The following is a 23,343-nucleotide window of genomic DNA, read 5'->3' on the forward strand; positions in this document are numbered from 1 at the left end:
TTGATACGTGCACGTCCTCCATGATGCTGATAGATTTAACTCTTTAAGGTCAAGGGAAGGGGAACTCCAGCTAAATGGCAGGTGCTGAGATTGAATTCCACCCTTTCACATCCTTCCCTGCTGGTTTCCATGTTTGTCTGACATTCTTTGGGTCTGCTGCCTTCCGTGTTTTATCATAGTCACTGCAGCCTGGCTCGGAGTTGGCAGGTCTGACAGTTTCCCCGTTCCGTCTGCTACCTCCCCCTGCTCCTGGTTCCAGGCTCAGAATGCTGACATTGGCCTTGTCTTCCTACAGCTCGCCGTTTGCAGCTGAGCCCCTGGGAGAGCAGTATTGTGGACCGCCTGATGACTCCAACACTGTCCTTCCTCGCCAGGAGCAGGAGTGTTGCTGTTTTAATGGGTAACGGCCGAGATACAGGTTTGTTCACACATTCTTCTGATACGCTTTATATGGTATGGTTTGTAAGGGACTTTGGTCAAAGACTTCTGTTAAAAAGTAAAAAATAACATTTTATCCAATCGTTATTCTCTCTCCTCCACTCCATCGCTCGCTCTCTCTATCTGTCTATCTACTTATCCTGCCAACTCTGTCTCTCTCCTTGTGTCCATTATTTCTCTCTGACTCTCTCTTGTACTCTGCCTCACTGTGTCTCCATCTCGACTGCCTTACTCTTCCTTTTTATGCCTCACTGTTTTTCCTGTTATCTTCGTGTTTGCTTCATCTATTCTCTCTCTTTTTTCTCTCTGTCTTTGCCTCTCTCTCTCTTCTCTTTTTCCTCTCTCTCATAATATTTGACCTCTTCTACTCTGTTGTATCTTATTTTATTGCCTCCCCACTTCCTGCACCACTTTCTCCCCTGTCCCATTTGACTCCCTCCCTGTTCCCCACATTACCCAATTCCTGCCTCCCCATCACCCCCTCTCCATCTCTCCCTCATTGCTCTGAATCCCCTCCCTGATCCCTCCTCGCTACCCATCCCTCCCTTCCCGCTCCGTCCACTTTCTCTCCTTCTATTTCCATGAACTTTCTAGTTGTTCCTCTCTGTCCTCGATCGTCCTCAGCCAGTCCGATCGCCCCGAGCAGTGGCAAAACCCCTCACAGATGCTCGAACCGATGGAGAGCTGCCCTGAGCACGCCGGATATGCTAGGACGACACAAGACTGATCTCCCCCTGGTGAGTAATCCTGTCACTGAGGGGGGTAAGGAAGCCTCACTAGGGAAAGGATTGTAAATCCTGGGTCGTTTTACTGCCGCTGTATCATATCCTCCAAATGTTCCCCTCAATAGCGGGTGAATCATAATAAATTATTCATCTTTTTGTGATGAAGAATTAATTATTTATTGCTTTGAATTGAAATAGAATTAGCGTTATTGTCACGTACTCATGTGAGCGCAGTGAAAAGTTTACAAGTCGCCACTTAGAGCAGCATCTGTAGATTAAGCTTTATTGTCACTGTGGACTGAAAGTACAGGAGTACAGTGAAATGTGTCTAATAGTGCTGTACATGGTGCTATCTTAGGTACAAAGGTACCTAGCTACAGATTCTGGAATACAAATTCTTTGGGAGAAAGTAAATCAGAAAAGTAAATAAATAAAAAGTCTAGCATTACAGATCTCCAGAAGTACAAAGTTGTGGAAATAAATCAGTAAAGTAAGGAAAACACAGTTCAGAATTTCAGTTTTGTCTCCTCTTGCTTAATGCTCTTCTGGAAGATGTTAGGTCCTGGTCCAGTTCCATAGATAAGCCTGTATTGTTGAGCAGTCCACACTGTGTAAGAGGTTGAACTACGTAAAAATCTGTTAAATAGCAGCAGAATACATCATTTTGCCCTTTCAGCCAAGCCAACACTGCTGAGCCGTTTGTGTTTTGAATTCCACGTCCCCAACCATGTCTGATAACCCTCAAAATCCCTGCCTAACAAGAATGGGTTTGCCTCTCTTAAGCATATTTGACCATCCAATGTGCCACAGCTGCACAGACCTCTGAGGGAAAAGCATTTCTCCTCATCTCTGCCCTGAAAGGGGTGACCTCGGACTCTTAAACAGATCTCACTGTTTCTGGATTGGCCTACAAGCAGAAACATGCTTTCACTGTCCTCCTTGACAAGACTATTCAGGATCATATACATTTCATTCAGATTTCCCCTCACTCTTCTCAATGACACTGGAAACAAGCCCAGCCTGTCCGATCCGCTCATTCCAAGTATCAATCCATACAATTTCCTCCCAACCACCTACAACATATGTACATCCTTCCCTAAATAAGGAGACTAATACTATTCATTGTATTTAAGTTGTGAACTATATTGCTGTTCCTTCTTTGATGCTGGGCCAGAACCCAGGAATTCCCTCAGATACAGCAAAAGGCAGTGCTTTGCGGAAAGCTGCAGATGAAGCAAATGAGGGTCACTTTAGTTCGTTTGTGGACCATCTCCTCTGCATTAGAAAGTTTAGGGTTCAAGTTCAAGTCTCAGTCCAGGGACTGAATCAAAACTGACTCTTCCCTGTGGAACTGGAGAAGGGTGTAGCACTGTTAGAGATGTTAACTGAGGTCTTGTCCTCCAACTCTGGTTATTCCAGGTGATTGGAGAAGGTGCTATGGGCCTTTTTTAAGATCAGCAAGGAGCTCCCGCCAAGTGCCACTTGTCACTTCCCCCACAACATACACCTGAGCCAGAGAAATTGGTATTTTGATTTGGTAGCTGTTTTGGGGATCCTGTTCTATATTGGCTGCAGTGTTGACTAACATAGTGGTTATTGTTGCTCTGATCTCAGCTGATGATAATGGTGAATGGCTGCCAATGTACTTTTAACAAAAACATCGAACGTAGTCTTACACACACACAAAAGATGAAAAAAAAGTGCAATTTGGAAAGATCTTATCATAAGCAGCAAAAAAAATCATCTTTTTCTTGCCAGCAACTTCTCTTACAGGGGTGAAATATCACTGAAATTCACTTTACAATGTTTTACTCAACTTACAACATCATTCTCTCTCTCTCTCACTCACTCTGTCTCTTCACTTTTAAGTTATAAAACACTCAGGCAGCTAACACTCATCTCCCATAAATGTTGTTCAGTTAACTAAAGTCATAACATTTCTTGGAAATGCTGTTTTGATCTCCATTATTAAAAACTTACTTTCTGGCCTTTTTTTTAAAAAAAGGTTACCTTCACAGAACTAAAACCAAAAACCCATTTCCGACAGCCTCAGAATCCAAGTTTCCAAATGATAAGAATAAATTATTAACCGTCGTCATGTCATTGTAGTGGATTTACTGTTTTTCCTGGTGGAGAAAAGTGATTAGTTCTTGAAGTTGGAGAGACTCTTGCCCTGGAGTGATCGGGAATTGAAGATTAATCTTCAGGAAACTACTTAGGAAGATGCAGGCAAAGGAGGGCAGCGCGGTGGCTCAGTGGTTAGCGCTGGTGTCTCACAGTGTCAGAGGCCCACGTTTGATTCCACCTTCAGAGAACTGTCTGTGTAGAGTTTGCGCGTTCTCTCCATGGGTTTTCTCCCACAGCCCAAAGATGTGCAGGTTAGTTGGATGGGCCATGGGAAATGCAGGGTTACAGAGATGTGGTAGGTCTAGGTAGGATGCTCTTCAGAGACCTCAGTGTGGACGTGAAGTGCCAAATGGCCTGCATCCATGCTGTAGGAATTCTATGTAAAAGGAGCCTGAACAAAAATATTATGTCTTTACCATTTCCTTTGAAAACTTTCATTTATTAATTATGAAGATACTGAGACTGGGGAAAGAGGGCTATGGGACTGAGCAGGGCATTTGGACACCATGTAATAAAAATTTCAAAGATTTACCCTAAACAGAGTTAGCATCTGAGAACAAAAGGAGGAACTGTGGATGCTGGAGTCTGAGATAACAAGGTGTGGAGCTGGAGGAACACAGCAGGCCAGGCAGCATCTTGCTCCTCTGCTGCTGCTGCTGCCTGGCCTGCTGTGTTCCTCCAGCTCCACACCCTGTTATTACAAGCATCTGAGAGGATTTTCATTGTTGTATCCAAGTAGTGACTTGGCATGGGAGTGAAGTTGATTCCAGCAATGGTATGATCAATGTCAATAAGACCAGTGTCAGCGTTTCCTTAGCCTCCAGTAGAAAGCTGTTTTTTGTCTGGACATTGTAAGCCTCGCAGTACCCCAATGCTTGTTTTTCACCCTGTTTTCCTCATTTTGCAAAGTTCTCCTAAACAAACCATTAAAGCCAAAGACCCTCAAGCTGTAACCCACTCACTTTCCAAATCCCTTTGTCAATTCAGAGGAAATGTTTCACTTCTCTGAGAGCCTGAGGGACAAAAGAGAGGCAGATTTGTTAGGTTGGAATCTCCCTGTCATGCTATGCCATAGTCCATTAATCATGTACATTCATCTCATAATAGTCTTTCGCTGGACCGTATTGCAATTTCACAACTTGCTTAAGTATTCATTGGAGGGGGCCAAATAGCTCAGTTGGTTGGATGGCTGCTTTGCAACGCAGAGTAATGATAACAGCATGGGTTCAGTGCCCACAGCCACTCGTTGAGGTTACCACGAAAGGCAATGGCTTTTCCCCATGCTGGGGGATTTTACGATCAAAGGCCATATTTTTAAGGTGGGTGGAGAAAGATTTAAAAAGGACACCGGGGCAATTTCTTTTACACAGAGAGTCGTTCGTGTGTGGAATGAACTTCCAGAAGAAGTGGTGGATGCAGGTACAATTATAATGTTTAGAAGCCATTTGGATAAATAAATGAATAGGAAGGGTTTGGAGGGATAGGGGCCAGGAGCAGGCAGGTGGGACTATTTAGTTTGGGATTGTGGTTGGCATAGACTGGTTGGGCCGAAGGGCCTATTTCTGTGCTGTTGACTCTCTGACGTCCCTTCTCAACCTCTCTCCTCACCTGAAGCATGGTGACCCTCAGATTAAATCACCACCAGTTGACTCTGTAGTGGGAGAGTAACCCGATGGTTTGGTAAGACTATGGAATCTACAGGTGATTCTGGGTTGTTGGATGAACAAGTTGCCACATTTTACCTTCAGCAAGAACAAAAATTGTGGGAGAAACTCAGCCAGTCTGGCAGCATCTATGGAGAGAGAAAGCAGCATGGAAACTGACCCTTTGTTCCAACTTGTCCGTGCTGACCATGTTTCCCAAACTAAACTAGCCCCACCTGCTTGCTTTTTGGCTCATATCCCTCCAAACCTTTCCTATTCATGTCCCTGTCCAATTTTTTTTAAATGTTGTAACTGTACCTTTTATTTATTATTTTGTGGGATGTGGGGGTCATTGGTTATCAGCATTTATTGCCCTGCTTTGAGGAAGGGTCGCTCGACCTGAAGAGTTAACTCCGATTCCTGTCCACAGATGCTGCCAGACTTGGTGAACTTTTCCAGCAATTGCTATTTTTGCCTGTGATTAACAGCATTCGCAGTTCTTTTGGTTTTTATTTCTTGCCCGTGCTTAGTTGCCCCTTGAGCCTTCTTGAACTGCTGCTGACCACCTGCTATGCGTTGACCCACAATGCCAATAGGGAGGGCTCCGCGTCCCCTCTTCAGAATACAGTTTACCTGTTATCCGTGTTAGAGTTTGAACGCTTTTCCATTTTGTCACCAGAGTGAAAGCAAGAAGAAGGAGAAAAAGGATAAGGAGCGGGAGAATGCCAAGGAAAAGCACGCGCTGTTGAATTCGGGGAGCATGGCTGACAAGATGATGAGGAAACGACAGTCTCTTCCAATTGTCAGGAGCAAAGAGTCAGTGGCAAGAGAAGCCAGGTACACAGGACATTTCAAATAGGCCACTCAGCCCGTCAGGCCCTGCTCTTCGATATGATCACAGCTGATCAGTTTGCATTCCGAATTTCACATTCCCCTGAATACATTAAATTCCCTCACCTGACAAAACTCTGTCCAGCTCTGACAATTCAAGATCCCTACTTCCACCACCTTCTGAGACAGTGTGTTCCAAAGTCATGTAATCCCTTGAAAAATTTTTCTCCTTATCTCTGCACTGAATGTTTAATCCGAGTCCCTTAGCTCTGACAGACCCACAAAAGGAAACATCCTTTCCATATCCACCTTGTCAGGGCCATTCAGTATCCTACACACTTCAATCAGGTCTCCCCACAATCTTTATAATCTTGACTGAAATATGTCAGAGAATCCCTACAGGCCTTTCAGCCCATCGAGTCAGCATCAACCCTTCAAAGAGGAGCCCCCCGCCCATGTCATCCAAAAGTTGACCATGATTAATTCACCTAGCCTGCACCTCCCTAATCAAACGGATAGTTTCCCATGGTCAATCCACCTAACCTGCACGTCTTTGGACTGTGGGAGTAAACTGTAGAATCTGGTGGAAACCCGCGCATACACGGGGAGAATGTGTAAACACCATACAGACAGTCACCCAAGGCTGGAATTGAATCTGGGTCCCTCGTGCTGTGAGGCATCAGCGCTAACCACTGAGCCACCATGTCCGATCTGTCCGACCTATCCTCAAAGGACAACCCACTTATTCCTGATATCAATTGAGTAAATCTTCTCTGAACCGTCTCCAATGCATTTACATGCTTCCTATAATAAGGAAATCAAACTGCACAGTTATTGGGATGTGGTCTCACCAGTGCCCTATATAACAAGCTGAAAACTCTTACATTTTTTGTTCAAGTCCTGTCATATTATCGAATAACATCTTGTTAATCTTCTTGCTTAGGTGCTGTACCTTCATGCTAACATTTTGTAACTCCATGCACTAGTACACCTAAATCCCTCAGCACCTCAGAATTCCACTCATTTTCCCACATTAGACACTATCAGCCAGAATTCAGCTCACTCACCCAACCTACCTTTTATTTGTCTTCAAACTTCTTGTGCCTCCTTCCCAAACGTAGCTGCCAAGTCTTCATTTTCCTCATCGAAGTCCTTGATATAAATTTGTCAACTGCCTGAATCCCTTGATTAGATTTCATCTGAGCCCTTATTCTGTTATCCTGTATATAAATGAGTTAAACTCTCAACTGGACTCCAGCTTGTAATTCATTTTTAGATATTGTTACTCTATATATAAATTACTCTAGCACCTTGATAAGATTCCAACCTCTACCTCGCTCCCAGGTATTCTTTATTCCATAATGTTATCTGATTTGTAGCAGGTTATATAAGCATGGCCCAGTCTGGCCACCTGACATCTCTCTAGTATTGTGCATTGTAATCACTGCTGAGATCCTGCAGGAGACACTGGGATAAACACATTGACATACTCTCCGGTGCAAACTCGTTAATGGTTCTGTCTCCACCATCTCCTAAACAAAGTCCCTCCCCTCCCAACTCTAATAATGATCAACCTCACCTTGTTAAAAGTAAACTTTCTTCCATTTTGCGTCTGGAATACAAGAAGTGAATGGCATGATGATATTGATGCTGCTGCTACGTACTGAGCTGCCTCTGAGCCTTCCTTCTGTCACAGTGCTGTCTAGATAACAATACTGTGGGGTGGATTTGAGTGGCACACACTGGGTAGTGTGACAAGTGAATTCACTCCTTCACCTGCTGTTTCATCCCCTTGTCCAGCCCAGAAAAGTAGACCAGATTCTCAAGACACTGATTCTCAGTTGTGTTATGGACCTTCACACCATCCTGTCTCGGATGTATGTCATCATTCCAGCAATGTCAGATCAAAACCTCAAAATCCATCTTCTGTCTCTTACCCTTTTTCTTTTATCCATAATTTAATCTCCTGCACCTTCCACTCTCTCAAAGATCGTCCCCTTTGTTCATTTTCGCCCTGTCCCCTCTTGTTGTCCCTCTCAACTGGCTTCAGAGATGATACTTCTCTCGTTGCTTTCCATTGATCTGGAATGTTGGGTCAGAATTCCCAGAGGAGTCCAGAATCTCTCCTGCTTCTCGCTACTATGACCTCCCTCTGAGGAGCCAATCAGTGGCCAGCAGATGAGACTGTGAAGATGAGAGTTTGAGGTGCTGGGGAATATGGAGTTGACATAGATCAGCGAGTACAGTGTGTAACAACACCCTCCTCCCAAGCCAACCCCCACGCCCGTTTTGAAATGATTTGCCGTGTTGTCATTTGCAAACAGGTTGAAGAATCGGTCATTGCCCAGCTCGCCCAGACGTCGGACATTGGTTACCAGCAGTAGTCCTGCAGTCCCTTTGGTGCCACCGACAGCAGGCAGCAGCACCACAACAAGGAAGTCAAAAGCCAGAGGCGAGAACCGAAAGGCGAAGGAAAGCTGCCTGAAACGGAAAGAGGAGAAGGACGAGGAGCCGAAGGAAAGTTCCAGACCTTCGTCAGCCAGCAGCCTAAAAACAAAGGAGATCCCTGTTGAGACTCCTGAGCCAGCTCATGGTAAGTCAATCAGCACCAATTGATGACTCCAATCCGGAAGTTTTTAATTGAAAAAAAATCATTGATAACTGAGTAAACGAACCATATACTTTTCTGTAATATCTTCTATAACTAAAGACATCGCGAAGTAATTTAAAGACAATGATGCACCACAGTGTAGACCATGCCATTGCTTAAAGGAAACAAAGCTGCCTAGTTATGCATAGCAAGATCCCATAAAGAGCAGTGTGCTAACGACCAGATGATTTGTGTGAGCAGTGATTTGGTTCAAGGACACTTGTGAAAACACCATTTTGAACAGGGCTGTAGTATGTCTGTCTGAAAGACAAGAAGGCCTTTATTTAGTGTTTGATCTGAAATTTAGCACCTCTAACTGCAGCACTCCTGTCATTAAAGACTGATACGCATATGTAAACGACTTCCAGAGATTCACAAGCGTTTTATTGTAAATCTCTAAATTATTGCAGACACTAGTTTTCAGCTTTCCCTGTCCAGAACCCAAACCCCAACCCCATACTGGGGATGAACTCACTGGTTTTGATTATACAAATATGAACAATCACAAAATTAACAAACTTTAAACACAGGCCATGAAAGGCAGTGTAATGATATCAGAGATCAAAAAGTGGGAGAAATAAGGGGATACAAAATCAAATCAGTTTTTGGTATTTTCAGTCAACTTGTTATGACACATCTCTGGAGCAGGTGGGACTTCACCCTAGGCCTCCTGGCCCAGAGGTAGTACCAAGAGCTTCCCCTCAAAGCACATTGCAGGTTGTGTTAGATATTTGGAATCAACATGTTCGGAAACGTTAAGAGAAGGTTCCCCTGGCTCAGAGGTAGTGACATTACCATTGCGATACCAGCTCCATATCAGTTCTGGAGCTGTTCCGGTTTATGCTAAAGGGGCCTACATTTCTAACACTGAAAACTACTGTGAGCAACACAGTGGCTCAGTGGTTAGCACTGCTGCCTCACTGCACCAGGGCCCCATGTTCACATTCAGACCGAAGCGACTGTCTGTGTGGAGTTTGCACACTCTCCCTCTGTCTGCGTGGGTTTCCTCCCACAGTCAAAACAGGTGCGCGTTATGTGGATTGACCGTGCTAAATTGCCCATAGTTTCCAAAGATGTGTAGGCCAGATGGATTAGCCACGGGAAATACAGAGTTACAGGAATAGGGTAGAGGAGTGGGTCTGGGTCAGATTCTCTTTGGAGGGTCAGTGTGGACTCGATGGGCCGATTGACCTGCTTCACACTTGGCATTCATGATTCTTCGAGATACTGCCCAGGAGTGACAACTTGGACTGTAGTCCCTGAACCGTATTAGGAAACAATCAAAGGAATAGACTGTGTGTCCTCTCAACTTTGCAGTGCCATCCAATTTGATCATGACTGATTTTTTGCTTTGTTTGCTCTTTCTGCCTGTTCCCCATTACCCTTCATTCCCTGAGACATCAAAAATCTTATCTGTCAGCCCAGAATATACTCAGTGATGGAGCAATCACAATGGTCTAGGGTACAGAATTCCAAAGATTCACCACTTTCTCTTATTGAGGAATTTTCTCCTCGTCTCTATCCTTATTTACTGATTGTGCTGTCGAAATCTAGATTCCCACAGCCTCACAAAAACTGCTGACACTGTCATGTCTTCAGGATCTTGTAAGTTTTAACGAAATCACGTCCTATTCTCTGAACTCCGGAAAGTGTAGATCCAATTTACTCAGTCTCTCATCATAGGACAATCTTCCTATTGCAGTAATTGACCATGAAATCCTTTGCTATACAGCTTCTAATGGAAATATATCCTTCTGTTATCCTTCCCTTTACATGGACACCAAAAGGTGCACACAGCTACCATTTTACTAAAGGCCTATACGGTTGGAGCAGTATTGCTGTATTCCAGTCCCCTTGCACCCGATAAATAGCCATTTGCTGTCCTAATTGCTTGCTATAACTGTGTGCTAACTTTCAGCGTGCCTAGCATGACCACGCCCAAATTCCTTCACACATTAACCAGTACAAGTTTCATACTTCCTTCCTTGCTGTTCCTATGGACAAAATGAATAACTTCACACACCTACACATGTGTCACTTTGTCACTCACTTACCCAATTATGCCTCTTTGCAGCCTTTTGGTGTCTTCCTCGCATTCCTACCTGGCTTTGTACCATCAACAAACAAGAATATGTCGCTCCATCTCTTAGTCAAAGTCATTGTTACAGACTGTAAGAAGTGACAGTGATTTCTGTGACACCCCACTGATCTTGCTAATGTTGATCTCACCCAGTGCACGCCCTGTGCAATGTGACCTGTATTCCTCTGTCAAAGTGATAATGGGAACTGCAGATGCTGGAGAATCCAAGATAACGAAGTGTGGAGCTGGATGAACACAGCAGGCCAAGCAGCATCTCAGGAGCACAAAAGCTGACGTTTCGGGCCTAGACCCTTCATCAGAGAGGGGGATGGGGTGAGGGTTCTGGAATAATTAGGGAGAGAGGGGGAGGTGGACCGAAGATGGAGAGGAGAGTATAGGTGGGGAGGTAGGGAGGGGATAGGTCAGTCCAGGGAAGATGGACAGGTTAAGGAGGTGGGATGAGGTTAGTAGGTAGGAAATGGAGGTGCGGCTTGGGGTGGGAGGAAGGGATGGGTGAGGGAAAGAACAGGTTAGGGAGGCAGAGACATGCTGGGCTGGTTTTGGGATGCAGTGGGGGAAGGGGAGATTTTGAAGCTGGTGAAGTCCACATTGATACCGTTGGGCTGCAGGGTTCCCAAGCGGAATATGAGTTGCTGTTCCTGCAACCTTCAGGTGGCATCATTGTGGCACTGCAGGAGGCCCATGATGGACATGTCATCTAAAGAATGGGAGGGGGAGTTGAAATCGTTCGCGACTGGGAGGTGCAGTTGTTTATTGCGAACCGAGCGGAGGTGTTCTGCAAAGCGGTCCCCAAACCTCCGCTTGGTTTCCCCAATGTAGAGGAAGCCACACCGGGTACAATGGATACAGTATACCACATTGGCAGATGTGCAGGTGAACCTCTGCTTAATATGGAAAGTCATCTTGGTGCCTGGGATAGGGGTGAGGGAGGAGGTGTGGGGGCAAGTGTAGCACTTCCTGCAGTTGCAGGGGAAAGTGCCGGGTGTGGTGGGGTTGGAGGGCAGTGTGGAGCGGACAAGGGAGTCATGGAGAGAGTGGTCTCTCGGAAAGCAGACAAGGGTAGGGATGGAAAAATGTCTTGGGTGGTGGGGTCGGATTGTGGATGGCGGAAGTGTTGGAGGATGATGCGTTGTATCCGGAGGTTGGTGGGGTGGTGTGTGAGAACGAGGGGCATCCTCTTTGGGCTCTGTCAAAGCCTGTTTGATCTGTTCAGTGTTTGCTTAGAATGATCTGCCTGTACCGCTCGCAAACAATCAATCAAATCCTGCCAACTTGGAAATGCCCTGTTTATCCTTACTGTCTGCTTCCTGACAGCTACTAATAATCCAGCTTACGCCATGGTATCATCCCCAACTCTATCAGCCTGTATTTAATATATTTGCCTTTTATGTGGCAATTTATCAAATGTTTTTTGAAAGTACATTATTAAATCTCATGTTTCTCCTTTATCTGTCCTTCTAACTGTGTCCTCAAAAACTTATTGATGTATCAAACACAATTTCCTTTTTGTAAAACCACATTTGCTTTGTCGAAGCATGCAATGATTTCCTAAGTGCTATGCCGAAACTTCCTTTGGAACAGACTCGGGCAGTTTTCCAACAACTGACTGGCCAGTAATTCACTGGCTTCTCTTGCCCTCCTTTCTTGAATAGTGATGTCACATTTGCTAACTTTCAATGCACTCAACCTTTTCTCGAAGCTAAGGAATTCTGGAAAATCATAATCTGTTGTATGCACTGTCTCAGCGGCTAGCTCCTTTAGACCCCTAATTCAATAAGGTTCTTGGAAATCACCACTTTTTAGTTTAAGACTTTCCAGTAATTTTTCCCTTGTATTTGGGAAACTTAGTCGGCATGGACAAGTTGGACCGAAGGGGCTGTTTCCGTGCTGTATGACTCTATGACTCTATTGATTGAGAAAATTGTTTAATGTGTCCACCATTTCCTTATATCCCACAATAATTAACATTGTTGTTACTCTAAGAGATCAAACATTTACTTAATCTACTCTTTTCCTTTTTAGACACATGTAACTCTTGCAATCCACGTTTACATCCTGGCTAGTCTACACTTTTTCTGCTTATCCCCTCTTTAATCAATCTTTTGGTCACCTTTGCTATTTGTCACTTGAACCCACAAACTTGTGCCTTAGTGATGGGAGTGATGCCGCTGAGCCACACATGTTAGCTGGTGCTGAGTTGCTGTAGCAGCAGCTAACACCATTGCAGAGAAAATACCACACCAGAGCAGGCCACTCAGCCCATCCACTCCTTCTACCTTTCCTCACCTAAATCTGTTGTCGTAATCCTGTCTTCTCCCATCCTTTCACTGACTGCTCTCTTTGCGGTCTTGCCAAGAGCAGTCAGTTTAATGAACTTTAAAGTCAGGTTGCTTGCATGCGGCCCTCTGTGAGATGTGCCAACAGGAGTGCAGGCACTTTGCCACCTGCCCATTGCCAAGCATTGGAAATCGGAATGGGGCCAGGCTCCTGCAGCCCCTACCCAGACTCAAACAGCCACCACATTGTACCAGGAAGGAACAAAGGAAATGCAACCCCACAAAGATACTCACCATCCTCACAAGCCTGGAGCTGGATCACCTCTAGACGCCACAGCATGATGACGGCCAGGAAGAAGTGATACGTGCATCATTGCCAAGTGCCAATCTCCTGTATTCTCCTGCTACCTTTACAGACTATTTCTATCCAGACCAGTTGGACGTGAGTTCCAATTGCTGTTGCAAATGGGCCCTTTAGGAAAGGTATCTCTTGGAAACGTCACACAGATTCAGAAGCACTCCCCATCTCCGCACACTGGTAAAGGAATCTACCTGTTTTGTGAGATGAGTTCAACAACAACAAAAATAATGCATTTCATGGTGTTAGGAGAGGTACTGAATGCATTAAAAATACATTGACAAGCCATTTTCCATTTGGATCTATTTGTCTGGGACGGTATCCCTTTAGAATGGCAAGCATAGGCCAGATTTTAAGGAACTTGCTTTCGTTGCTGTGAATTCGGCCCTATCATTGGTGAAGAGAGCATGCATGAGGCTTGTTGATTCAGTTACACTAGATAACCCACTGTAAAATTGCACAACTCCTGTCTGTATTTGTCCAAACATTCTACTTTCCCAAGAGAGTAGCAGCCCTCAGCAAATTGGCAGCATTTAATGAGTGTGGGGTGTAAGGGCAAAATAGAGGACAACTGGGTACATTAGGGTCCTATTGGATACAGAGAGTCCTACATTTGCTTACAAAGTCGAGATAGTTGCAATTCAAGAGCATTTAGTTGGAAGTGGGCATCACGATGATGTGTGGCACTGCCAATATTCATATTTTCACAGCGTACCTGTTCTGTGTTTTAGGTTCACCTGCTAAAACAATTGCAGGAACCACAGACCCTGAGGAAGCCATGAGAGTCCTCGCAGAGAAACGACGGTTAGCGAGAGAACAGAGGGAGCGGGAGGAGCAGGAGAGAAAGGAACAGGAGGAGAAGATGAGGTGAGTTTAGGACTTAGTAAGAGTAGGCAGCACACTGTGGGTTCATTCTCTGGGTTTGAGTTCTAGCGGCTGAACACGCTGCCCCTTTACCCTGTGGGTTTGGGAGTTAATTGGGTGAACATGCTGCCCCTTCACCGTGTGGGCTTGGGGGTTCAGTGGGTGAACACACCATCAGTTCATTGTGTGTGTGTGTGTGTGGTGGATATTCCTGGCATTTTTTCATCTTAGCACATTGGTCTAGATGCCAAGCAGAGGGTCTGCAGCCAAGTAAAGAGAATTTGGGAAATTGCATCTTAACTGCGAGCCTGCCCTGCAAGAGCAGCCAATAAATGGGTTATATGTTCCCGTAAAGGTGCACATGGAGAATGTGGGGCCTGTGTGTGTGGGTGTGCGTGACTGTGAGTGCACGCGTGTGCATGTGTGTAGCAGGCTGCCATCCCTCTGTGTCTGGTGTATTAACATTTGCCTTAATAAAGCCTGGATGGCCCAGAGCAAGCTCCCTTCACCTGAAGAAAATGAACCATTTATTCTGTTCACTGTAGACAGATGAAGGAGGAAATTGCCCGCAGAAAGGCCGAGGAGAGAGCCCAGCGCATGGCTGACGCTCTTCGCCTTGAAGAGGACCGTCAGAAACGTGAAGAAGAGCAACGTCTCGAGGAAGAGGAGTGTCAGCAGAGAGCGGCTGAAGCTGAGCGAGAGGAAATGGAGCGCTTGCAGAAACAGGTTAGGAGTTCCGGCATGGGATTCAGGGTAAACCCCAGCCCCACTCTCTCCACCTCTGTCCGTTCCTGAATCCTCTGGTGCTATATTAGTATTAATGTGCAGCTTAGAGTTCAAAGTCAGAATTAGTTCTGTTTCTGACAGAGCAGAAAATGGGAAAGTGAGAACCAAATAAGCAACTGTGTCTGGAACATGGCTGGAAAGATGGAGCATTGGGAGAACGTCAGTATGTTCCTCAGTGATTTGGGTCTCTGAAGCGGATATAAAGGCCAGCTCATTGAGTATATTTAAGACAGAAATAGATTGTTTCTTGATTGTTATGGGGATCAAAGTTTATGGTGAGAAGGTCGGAGAGTGGGTTTGACAAACTCATCAGACATAATCGAATGGTGGAGCAGACTTGATGGGCTGAATGGCCTAATTTCTCTTCCTGTGTCTTTTGGTCTTATGACCTTAGGTAGTGTTGTAGAATAGGGGAATCTAGTGGTTCAGGAACATAATTCTTTGACATGTAGACAGGGGAGTTAAGAAGGTGTTTAGCACGCTTGCCTTCATTGCTCAGTCCTTTGAGCACAGGAGGTCATACAGGACATTGGTGAGGCCTCTTCTGGAATACTGTGTCCAGTTCTGGTCGCCCTATTACTTGAAGGATATTATTAAGCTAGAAAGGGTCCAGAAGAGATTTATCACCATGTTTCTGGGAATGGAGGGTTTGAGTTACAAGGAGAGATTGGATAGGCTGGGACTTTTTTCACTGGAACATAGGAGGGTGGCCTTATAGAAGTGTATAAAATAATGAGGGATGTAGATAGTGTTAATGGTAGTTGTCATTTCCCTAGAATGGGGGATTTCAAAACTAGGGGACATGTTTTTAAGGTGAGAGGAGAAAGATTTAAAAACAACATGAGGGACAAATTGTTCACACCAGGGTGGTTCACGTGTGGAACGAACTGCCAGAGGAAGTAGTAGATGCAGGTTTTGAGAAGGTTTGTAGTTTGGGTTGTGGGTGAGGTTGTAAACTTACTCGCCGTGCCGGTGGGTTTGTTTGCAAATGTTTGCACACCCTGCTGGGTAACATTATCAATGCGCCTCTGGTGAAGTGGTGTTCTGTCCTGTGCTTGTTATTTGTATGTCTCTGTTTGTTGGGGTGTTCAGTATTGCTTCCAGTTCTGTTTCTCAGTGGTTTGTACACAGGGTCTAATTCAATGTGTTTGCTAATGGAGTTCTGATCAGAATACCAGGCCTCCAGGAATTCCCTGGCACGTCTCTGTTTGCTTGTGTGATTATGGATGTGTTGTCCCAGTAGAATTCATGTTCCTCCTTGTCTGTGTATAGTGAGACAAGTGAGAATTGGTCGGGTCTCTTGGCGGCTCGTTAGTGTTAGTGTATCCATGCATCATGTACACAGTTCTTGTGAGGAACACTATACAGGCCAGACCAGAAGAAAACTGACAATACAGATACACGAACACTGACCAGCCACCAAGAGACCCGACCAATCCTCACTTGTCTCAATACGCACAGACAATGGGGGACACGAATTCGACTGGGACAACACATCCATAATCACACAAGCCAAACAGAGAGACACCAGCGAATTCCTGGAGGCCTGGCATTCCAATTGGAACTCCATCAACAAACACATTGAACTGGACCCAATATACAAACCACTGAGAAAGAGAACTGGAAGTAATATCGACCACCCCAGCAAACCGAGGCATATAAACAGGCGTGGGACAGAACACAGACACTTCACTGGAGGCGCACTGATAATGTTACCAAGCAAGGTGACGAAACGTGGGCAACCAAACCCACCAGCTCAATGAGCATGTCTACAACTTCAGACGCAGCTACAGTTACAACATTTAAAAGACATTTGGATGGGTACGTCAGTAGGAAATGATTGGAGGGATATGGGCCAAATGCAGGCAAATGGGAGTAATTTCGTTTGGGAAACCTGGTTGGCCTGGACGAGTTGGACTGAGAGGTCGGTTTCCATGCTGTATGACTGAATAAAACGGAGTGACAAGAGACATACAATCATGGGATGTGAACATCACTCTCTGAGTCAATATTTATTGCCTGTCCCTAGTTACCCCTGAGAAGATGGCAGTGAGTTTCCTTCTTGAACCACTGCAGTCCGTGTGCTGTAGGTCTGGCCCACAATGCCCTTAGGGAAGGGAGGCGAGGAAAGTAGAAAGAATGTGTTTGCCCTGGTTAGACAAGGGTCAGAACCCAGCTCATTCTGACCCCTGTGTCCATAGTATTGACAGAGGTAGAGTGGGGAAGGGGAATGTTGTTTCCTTTCTTGCAGCCAACCAGATTGAGGTGCCGAGGCTGGGGCTGATGGTGATGGATTGCTGAGGAGGGCCTTTGCAGGCTGAGCAGATTCAGCACTGGTTGCTGGTTGTGGGCTGGTATTGAGACATCAGGAGGGGACTGGGAAGAGATTGCAGTCCAACAAGCTCTGGATTGTGGTCTTGGTGGAATTTGATGGTGGTTGATCACTAGAGGTGACTTGTTTGAGGGGCTGAGAGAGGGAGCCCTCCCACTTCCTTCTGACTTGGCAAGAGGATAAGAAAAGCAAATTTGGCTGTGAACTGTGCTGCTGGCTCCGTGTCGCTGCTGGGGGCCTCAGCTGGTCAATGTCGATCAAAAGCCCCCAGCTCGACTCAAAAATCTCAGTTTAATAATTTAATGGGTCATCTTGCCTCTTGAGCAGAAGCTGTCTGTTATCACTTTGTGGTCAACACGGACCAATACATCATTGAGTAGCAAGTGTAGCTGTCAGGAGGTAACATTTTCACAGGTCACTTAGACTCAAGTGTAATGCGAGTAGGAGTGGGGAAGGGATTTAATGATGGGTTCGCTGTAATCCCAGTGAATCGTAAAGGTACAAGAGGACATTGAAGCTGTTCACCTGAGAGGAATTAATGTCACAGTTCCTCCCGTCCTCAGAGAGAAGAGGCAGAAGCTCGAGCACGTGAGGAGGCAGAGAAACAGAGACTGGAACGAGAGAGACACTTCCAGAAGGAAGAGCAGGAACGGTCAGAGAGAAGGAAGGTAATTCCTGAGCATGCTCACTATGGCAACTGCACCATAACCATGTTGCTGCGGTATCGACGGCCTCGTTCATCTTCAGCGAATTGGATAGTTTAACTGATTCAAAACTCTAAATGGTGCCCTTTCTTAAGGGGGGGGTCAGCCTGCTTTGCTGATGTTACCCCAGGAAGTGATGCATATCCGAGGTCAGGCCCCTCTGCGTGTCCTTCCTGCCCAAGCCAGCAGGAACACGACAGTGACGGTCCTGCCCATGCCCCACTGCCGCTGGGGTGGATGTGGAATGCTGTGAAGGATTTTCAAGGAATATTTCCCAGTCACTTTGCTGTACCTCCATTCTTGCTGCTCCCTGCAATCATGGTGCTCTTTGGGGAACATCTGTCACTAAGTAGGGGGTACTTTGTGTTGGTATCCCCCGCCCCCGTGCCCACCCCTCCATCCCCACCCCTCTGTGCTTAACCCTCAGTACCCATCTCTCTGTACCATCATCAGCTCAAATGTCACCATCAGAATCAGACCCCTCGTACCGCCCCGGCCTTTGCTCTTAGCCTCACCTATGAGTCAGGCACAGGGCCAAGACCCTCTCTGAGAACACTGCCCCCTACAACCTGCCCTAGGCACAATGACCCCCCAGCACAGTGCCCTCCTCCTCCTGAGCACAGTACTCCTTACTCCTGTGCATAGTGTCTTCTCCCCCCTGAGCACAATGCCCTATTACCCCCCCCCACACCGAGCACAATGCCCTATTACCCCCCCCCACACCGAGCACAGTGCCCTATTGTCCCCCCCCCCCCCACACCGAGCACAGTGCCCTATTGTCCCCCCCCTACACCGAGCACAGTGCCCTATTACCCCCCCCACACCGAGCACAATGCCCTATTACCCCCCCCACACCGAGCACAGTGCCCTATTGTCCCCCCCCACACCGAGCACAGTGCCCTATTACCCCCCCCACACCGAGCACAGTGCCCTATTACCCCCCCCCACACCGAGCACAGTGCCCTATTGTCCCCCCCCCCACACCGAGCACAGTGCCCTATTGTCCCCCCCCCCACACCGAGCACAGTGCCCTATTGTCCCCCCCCCCACACCGAGCACAGTGCCCTATTGTCCCCCCCCACACCGAGCACAATGCCCTATTGTTCCCCCACCCCCCACACCGAGCACAGTGCCCTCTTGCCCCCCACCCCCCACACCGAGCACAGTGCCCTATTGTCCCCCCCACACCGAGCACAGTGCCCTATTGTCCCCCCACCCCCCACACCGAGCACAGTGCCCTATTGTCCCCCCCCCACACCGAGCACAGTGCCCTATTGTCCCCCCCACACCGAGCACAGTGTCCTATTGTCCCCCCACACCCCACTCCGAGCACAGTGCCCTATTACCCCCCCCACACCGAGCACAGTGCCCTATTGTCCCCCCCACACCGAGCACAGTGTCCTATTGTTCCCCCCCCCACACCGAGCACAGTGCCCTATTGTCCCCCCACACCGAGCACAGTGCCCTATTACCCCCCCCACACACCGAGCACAGTGCCCTCTTGCCCCCCCACACCGAGCACAGTGCCCTCTTGCCCCCCCACACCGAGCACAGTGCCCTATTGTCCCCCCCACACCGAGCACAGTGCCCTCTTGCCCCCCCACACCGAGCACAGTGCCCTATTGTCCCCCCCCACACCGAGCACAATACCCTATTACCCCCCCCCACACCGAGCACAGTGCCCTATTGTCCCCCACACACCGAGCACAATGCCCTATTACCCCCCCCACACCGAGCACAGTGCCCTATTGTCCCCCCCCACACCGAGCACAATACCCTATTACCCCCCCCACACCGAGCACAGTGCCCTATTGTCCCCCACACACCGAGCACAGTGCCCTATTACCCCCCCACACCGAGCACAATGCCCTATTACCCCCCCCCACACCGAGCACAGTGCCCTATTGTCCCCCCCACACCGAGCACAATACCCTATTGTCCCCCACACACCGAGCACAGTGCCCTATTGTCCCCCACACACCGAGCACAGTGCCCTATTGTCCCCCCCCCCACACCGAGCACAGTGCCCTATTACCCCCCCCACACCGAGCACAGTGCCCTATTACCCCCCACACACCGAGCACAGTGCCCTATTGTCCCCCCCCCCCCACACCGAGCACAGTGCCCTATTGTCCCCCCCCCCCACACCGAGCACAGTGCCCTATTGTCCCCCCCACACCGAGCACAATGCCCTATTGTTCCCCCACCCCCCACACCGAGCACAGTGCCCTCTTGCCCCCCACCCCCCACACCGAGCACAGTGCCCTATTGTCCCCCCCACACCGAGCACAGTGCCCTATTGTCCCCCCACCCCCCACACCGAGCACAGTGCCCTATTGTCCCCCCCCCACACCGAGCACAGTGCCCTATTACCCCCCCCACACCGAGCACAGTGCCCTATTGTCCCCCCCACACCGAGCACAGTGTCCTATTGTCCCCCCACACCCCACTCCGAGCACAGTGCCCTATTACCCCCCCCACACCGAGCACAGTGCCCTATTGTCCCCCCACACCAAGCTCATGCCCTCTTGCCCCCCCCACCCCCCACACCGAGCACAGTGCCCTCTTGCCCCCCCTCACACCAAGCACAGTGCCCCACCCTGGCTCTGACCCAAGCAGCGATTCCCCTTCAAACCATCTGGTTATTGGGCTGTTAGGCTACACCCCCTCTCCCCACCGTGTCCTGGAGCCTCTTTCCCCCCTCTCCCCGCTACTCAAATTAAAGGCTGAAGGTTGATCATTCCATCTTCTTTAGCAATTTCATTCAGCCTGTTTTTCTCATCTTTGTCTGCAGCGCCTGGAACAGATTATGAAAAGGACCAGGAGATCAGATTGTCTGGATAAGGTACGTCCCTCTCTCTCTCACAAGAATTACTGAGACTTTTCTGTTTGCACTATTCTGTAGGTTTCGCTCAATGGACATGAATGTCAATGTGTTGTTTTTGAGTGTGTGGGGAACCACTGAATGCATTTGATTTGGATATATGCAAAATCGATGAGGCCATTTTCTCGGTGGTGACAAACTAGGAGCCGGCTAAATGCTGCAATTCTTAAGGCCCAAGTCCCGTAAACTCCAGAGACCAATGCACAGGTACAAGAAACATTGTTAAAAAGTCTCATGGAATGTTGCCATCAACTCAATAATGCTGGAAAACAAAGAGCTGGAAGTTATTTTACAGATGTACGGAGGCTCGGTTACACCTCATTGAAAATGTTGCCTACAGATAATGGTGATATAGGGCTGGTTAACCCAGGCTAAGTTACGGGGACACAGATCTGAATCCCACCATGGGAGATGGTAAAATTGCCGTCCAGTATGAATATAATGATGGAAATGATCGTGACGGCACTGTCAACTGTTGTAAAAATTCACCTGATTCTCTAGTGCCTCTTTGAGGAAGAAATTCTTGATTCCCTTTTCTGGTTTAATCTGCATGTGACTCCAGACCCAGCTTGATTCTCAGACTGAAATGGCCTAGAGAGCTAATCAGTTCCAGGGCAATTAGGGATGGACATCAGATGCTGGCATGGCCAGTGGTGTCCATATTCCATCTAAGAATGAAAAGGTTTTGAACATCTCACCAAAGTGATGAGATATTCACCTTCAGCACTGTTCAGAAAGGGTTCACTGTGAAGCTCAGTCATGTAAAGACGGCTCAAGTTCCCTTGGACTCCCCTGTTAGTGTCTGGCGGGACTCGCATCTGCACCAGCGGGTTGTGGGTTCAAATCCCATTCCTGAGGCTCTAACACAGAAACGAAGGCTGATACTCCACGTCTGTGTGGAAGGCAGGCTGCACTGTCAAAAATGCCATCAGTAAAATGAAGCATTAGATTGTAGCTTCATCGCCCCCTTGAGGAGGACACAAAACATTCCACATTGTTTCAAGGGAACGAGAGTAAGGAGTTAGTCCCCAGTGTCTTGGATATTGGTCACCCTTCAACAGGCATTGTGAAAGTAAATTGTCTGGTCCTCAGTACAGCCAGTATTTGTGGGATCTTGCTGTGCTCATGGCAGTTGCCATGTCTCCTACATTCCAACTGTGACTGCACTTCAAATGCTCTTCACTAACAGTAGGGAAGTTCAGGCTGCCCTGTGGCATCTTGCATGCACATGCAAGTGGGGCGGCTCGGTGGCTCAGTGGTTAGCACTGCAACCTCACAGCGCCAGGGACCTGGGTTCGATGCTAGCCTCGGGCGACTGTCTGTGTGGAGTTTGCACATGCTCCCCGTGTCTGTGTGGGTTTCCTCCAGGTGCTCCAGTTTCCTCCCACAGTCCAAAGATGTGCAGGTTAGGTGGATCGGCCGTGCTAAATTGCTCGTAGTGTTCAGGGATGAGTGGGTTATAGGGGAATGGGTCTGGGTGGGATGCTTAAAGGGGTGGTGTGGACTTGTTGGGCCAAAGGGCCTGATTCCACACTGTAGGGAATCTAATCTTAAAAAAATGTTTAGTTTTTTTCAAGTGCCAAATGTTAAAGGTACTCTAATTGGTCTGTTTGAGATGATTAAATACAGAGAGATGAAGGAAAATGACGTCTTGTGGTGGTGTTGGTGGGGCAAGGAGGCGAGGGGAGATAGATGTCTAAAACAAGGGGGCAATTAAGCAGCCCAAGGCTGATCTCAGGAAGCATTGCTGACACTGATGGGTACTGCAAGTCTGCGATGTTTTCCCCCTCAGAAGGATGCTGAGGCTGGAGATTAGTGGGAAATGTTCGGACTGAGATTGGTGGGTACCCAGCAGCCGAGGGCATTGCCAAGATACAGAGATTGACACAATTTGCAACAATGATGAAGCAGGTGGTGTGCTCTTGGTCAGACGGTCCCGTCTGATAGTGTCTGTGTAATAACATGAGCAAAGAATTTAGTTTCTTTGATTCTCTTTTACTGAAGAATTAATGTCCACAACTTGTTCTGTGCACCCAGTGGATCTGGTTGATTTGACTGTGCCAGGGTTACTTTGAGTTTTCGGACTCTGTTGGGGAGACAAAGCGATGTACTGAGATTCTGATCGGTGGCACTGCCTTGCTGGTGTTGCCTTTGGGCTGTGGCCATGTGGGGATGGATACTCGGCTCGAGTACTTTGGGCGATGGAGCTTGATTTTGATGGGTGCATCTTGGTTCTCTGGTTTATTGATATCTGTAACTGTGTGCTTAGAGGAGTCATGTTTCTCACTTTGATTCTTGCTGTTGTGAACCCATTGCCGCCAACTGACTTGGCATGACCCATGCTGGTTGATTGGTGCAGATGGTCGCCATTGGCTAACACTGCTCTGATGCTGATCACTGATTGGTGAAGATGGTCGCCGTTGGTTAACACTGCTCTGATGCCCATCACTGATTGGTGCAGATGGTCGCCGTTGGCTAACACTGCTCTGATGCTGATCACTGATTGGTGCAGATGGTCGCCGTTGGCTAACACTGCTGTGATGCTGATCACTGATTGGTGCAGATGGTCGCCGTTGGCTAACACTGCTCTGATGCCCATCACTGATTGGTGCAGATGGTCGCCG

General features: G+C 47.6%; 1 protein-coding gene across 5 annotated transcripts in view; it reads left to right on the plus strand.

Moving 5' to 3' along the window:
* The window catches only part of map7d1a (MAP7 domain containing 1a), a 248,191-nt gene that overhangs the window by 192,617 nt on the left and 32,231 nt on the right, over window positions 1-23,343 (plus strand). For 4 of the 5 annotated variants that reach the window (XM_048558096.2, XM_059654255.1, XM_059654256.1 and 1 more), the window contains 8 exons: window positions 296-418; window positions 1,033-1,175; window positions 5,613-5,770; window positions 8,089-8,357; window positions 13,881-14,016; window positions 14,559-14,739; window positions 17,695-17,799; window positions 20,630-20,680. In XM_048558096.2, the coding sequence (XP_048414053.2) occupies window positions 296-418; window positions 1,033-1,175; window positions 5,613-5,770; window positions 8,089-8,357; window positions 13,881-14,016; window positions 14,559-14,739; window positions 17,695-17,799; window positions 20,630-20,680 (1,166 nt within the window). The remainder of the gene's footprint in view (window positions 1-295; window positions 419-1,032; window positions 1,176-5,612; window positions 5,771-8,088; window positions 8,358-13,880; window positions 14,017-14,558; window positions 14,740-17,694; window positions 17,800-20,629; window positions 20,681-23,343) is intronic. The other variant, XM_059654254.1, reaches the window with a different exon arrangement.

This window comes from Stegostoma tigrinum, chromosome 24, assembly GCF_030684315.1.
Source record: "Stegostoma tigrinum isolate sSteTig4 chromosome 24, sSteTig4.hap1, whole genome shotgun sequence".
Classification (NCBI taxonomy): Eukaryota; Metazoa; Chordata; class Chondrichthyes; order Orectolobiformes; family Stegostomatidae; genus Stegostoma; species Stegostoma tigrinum.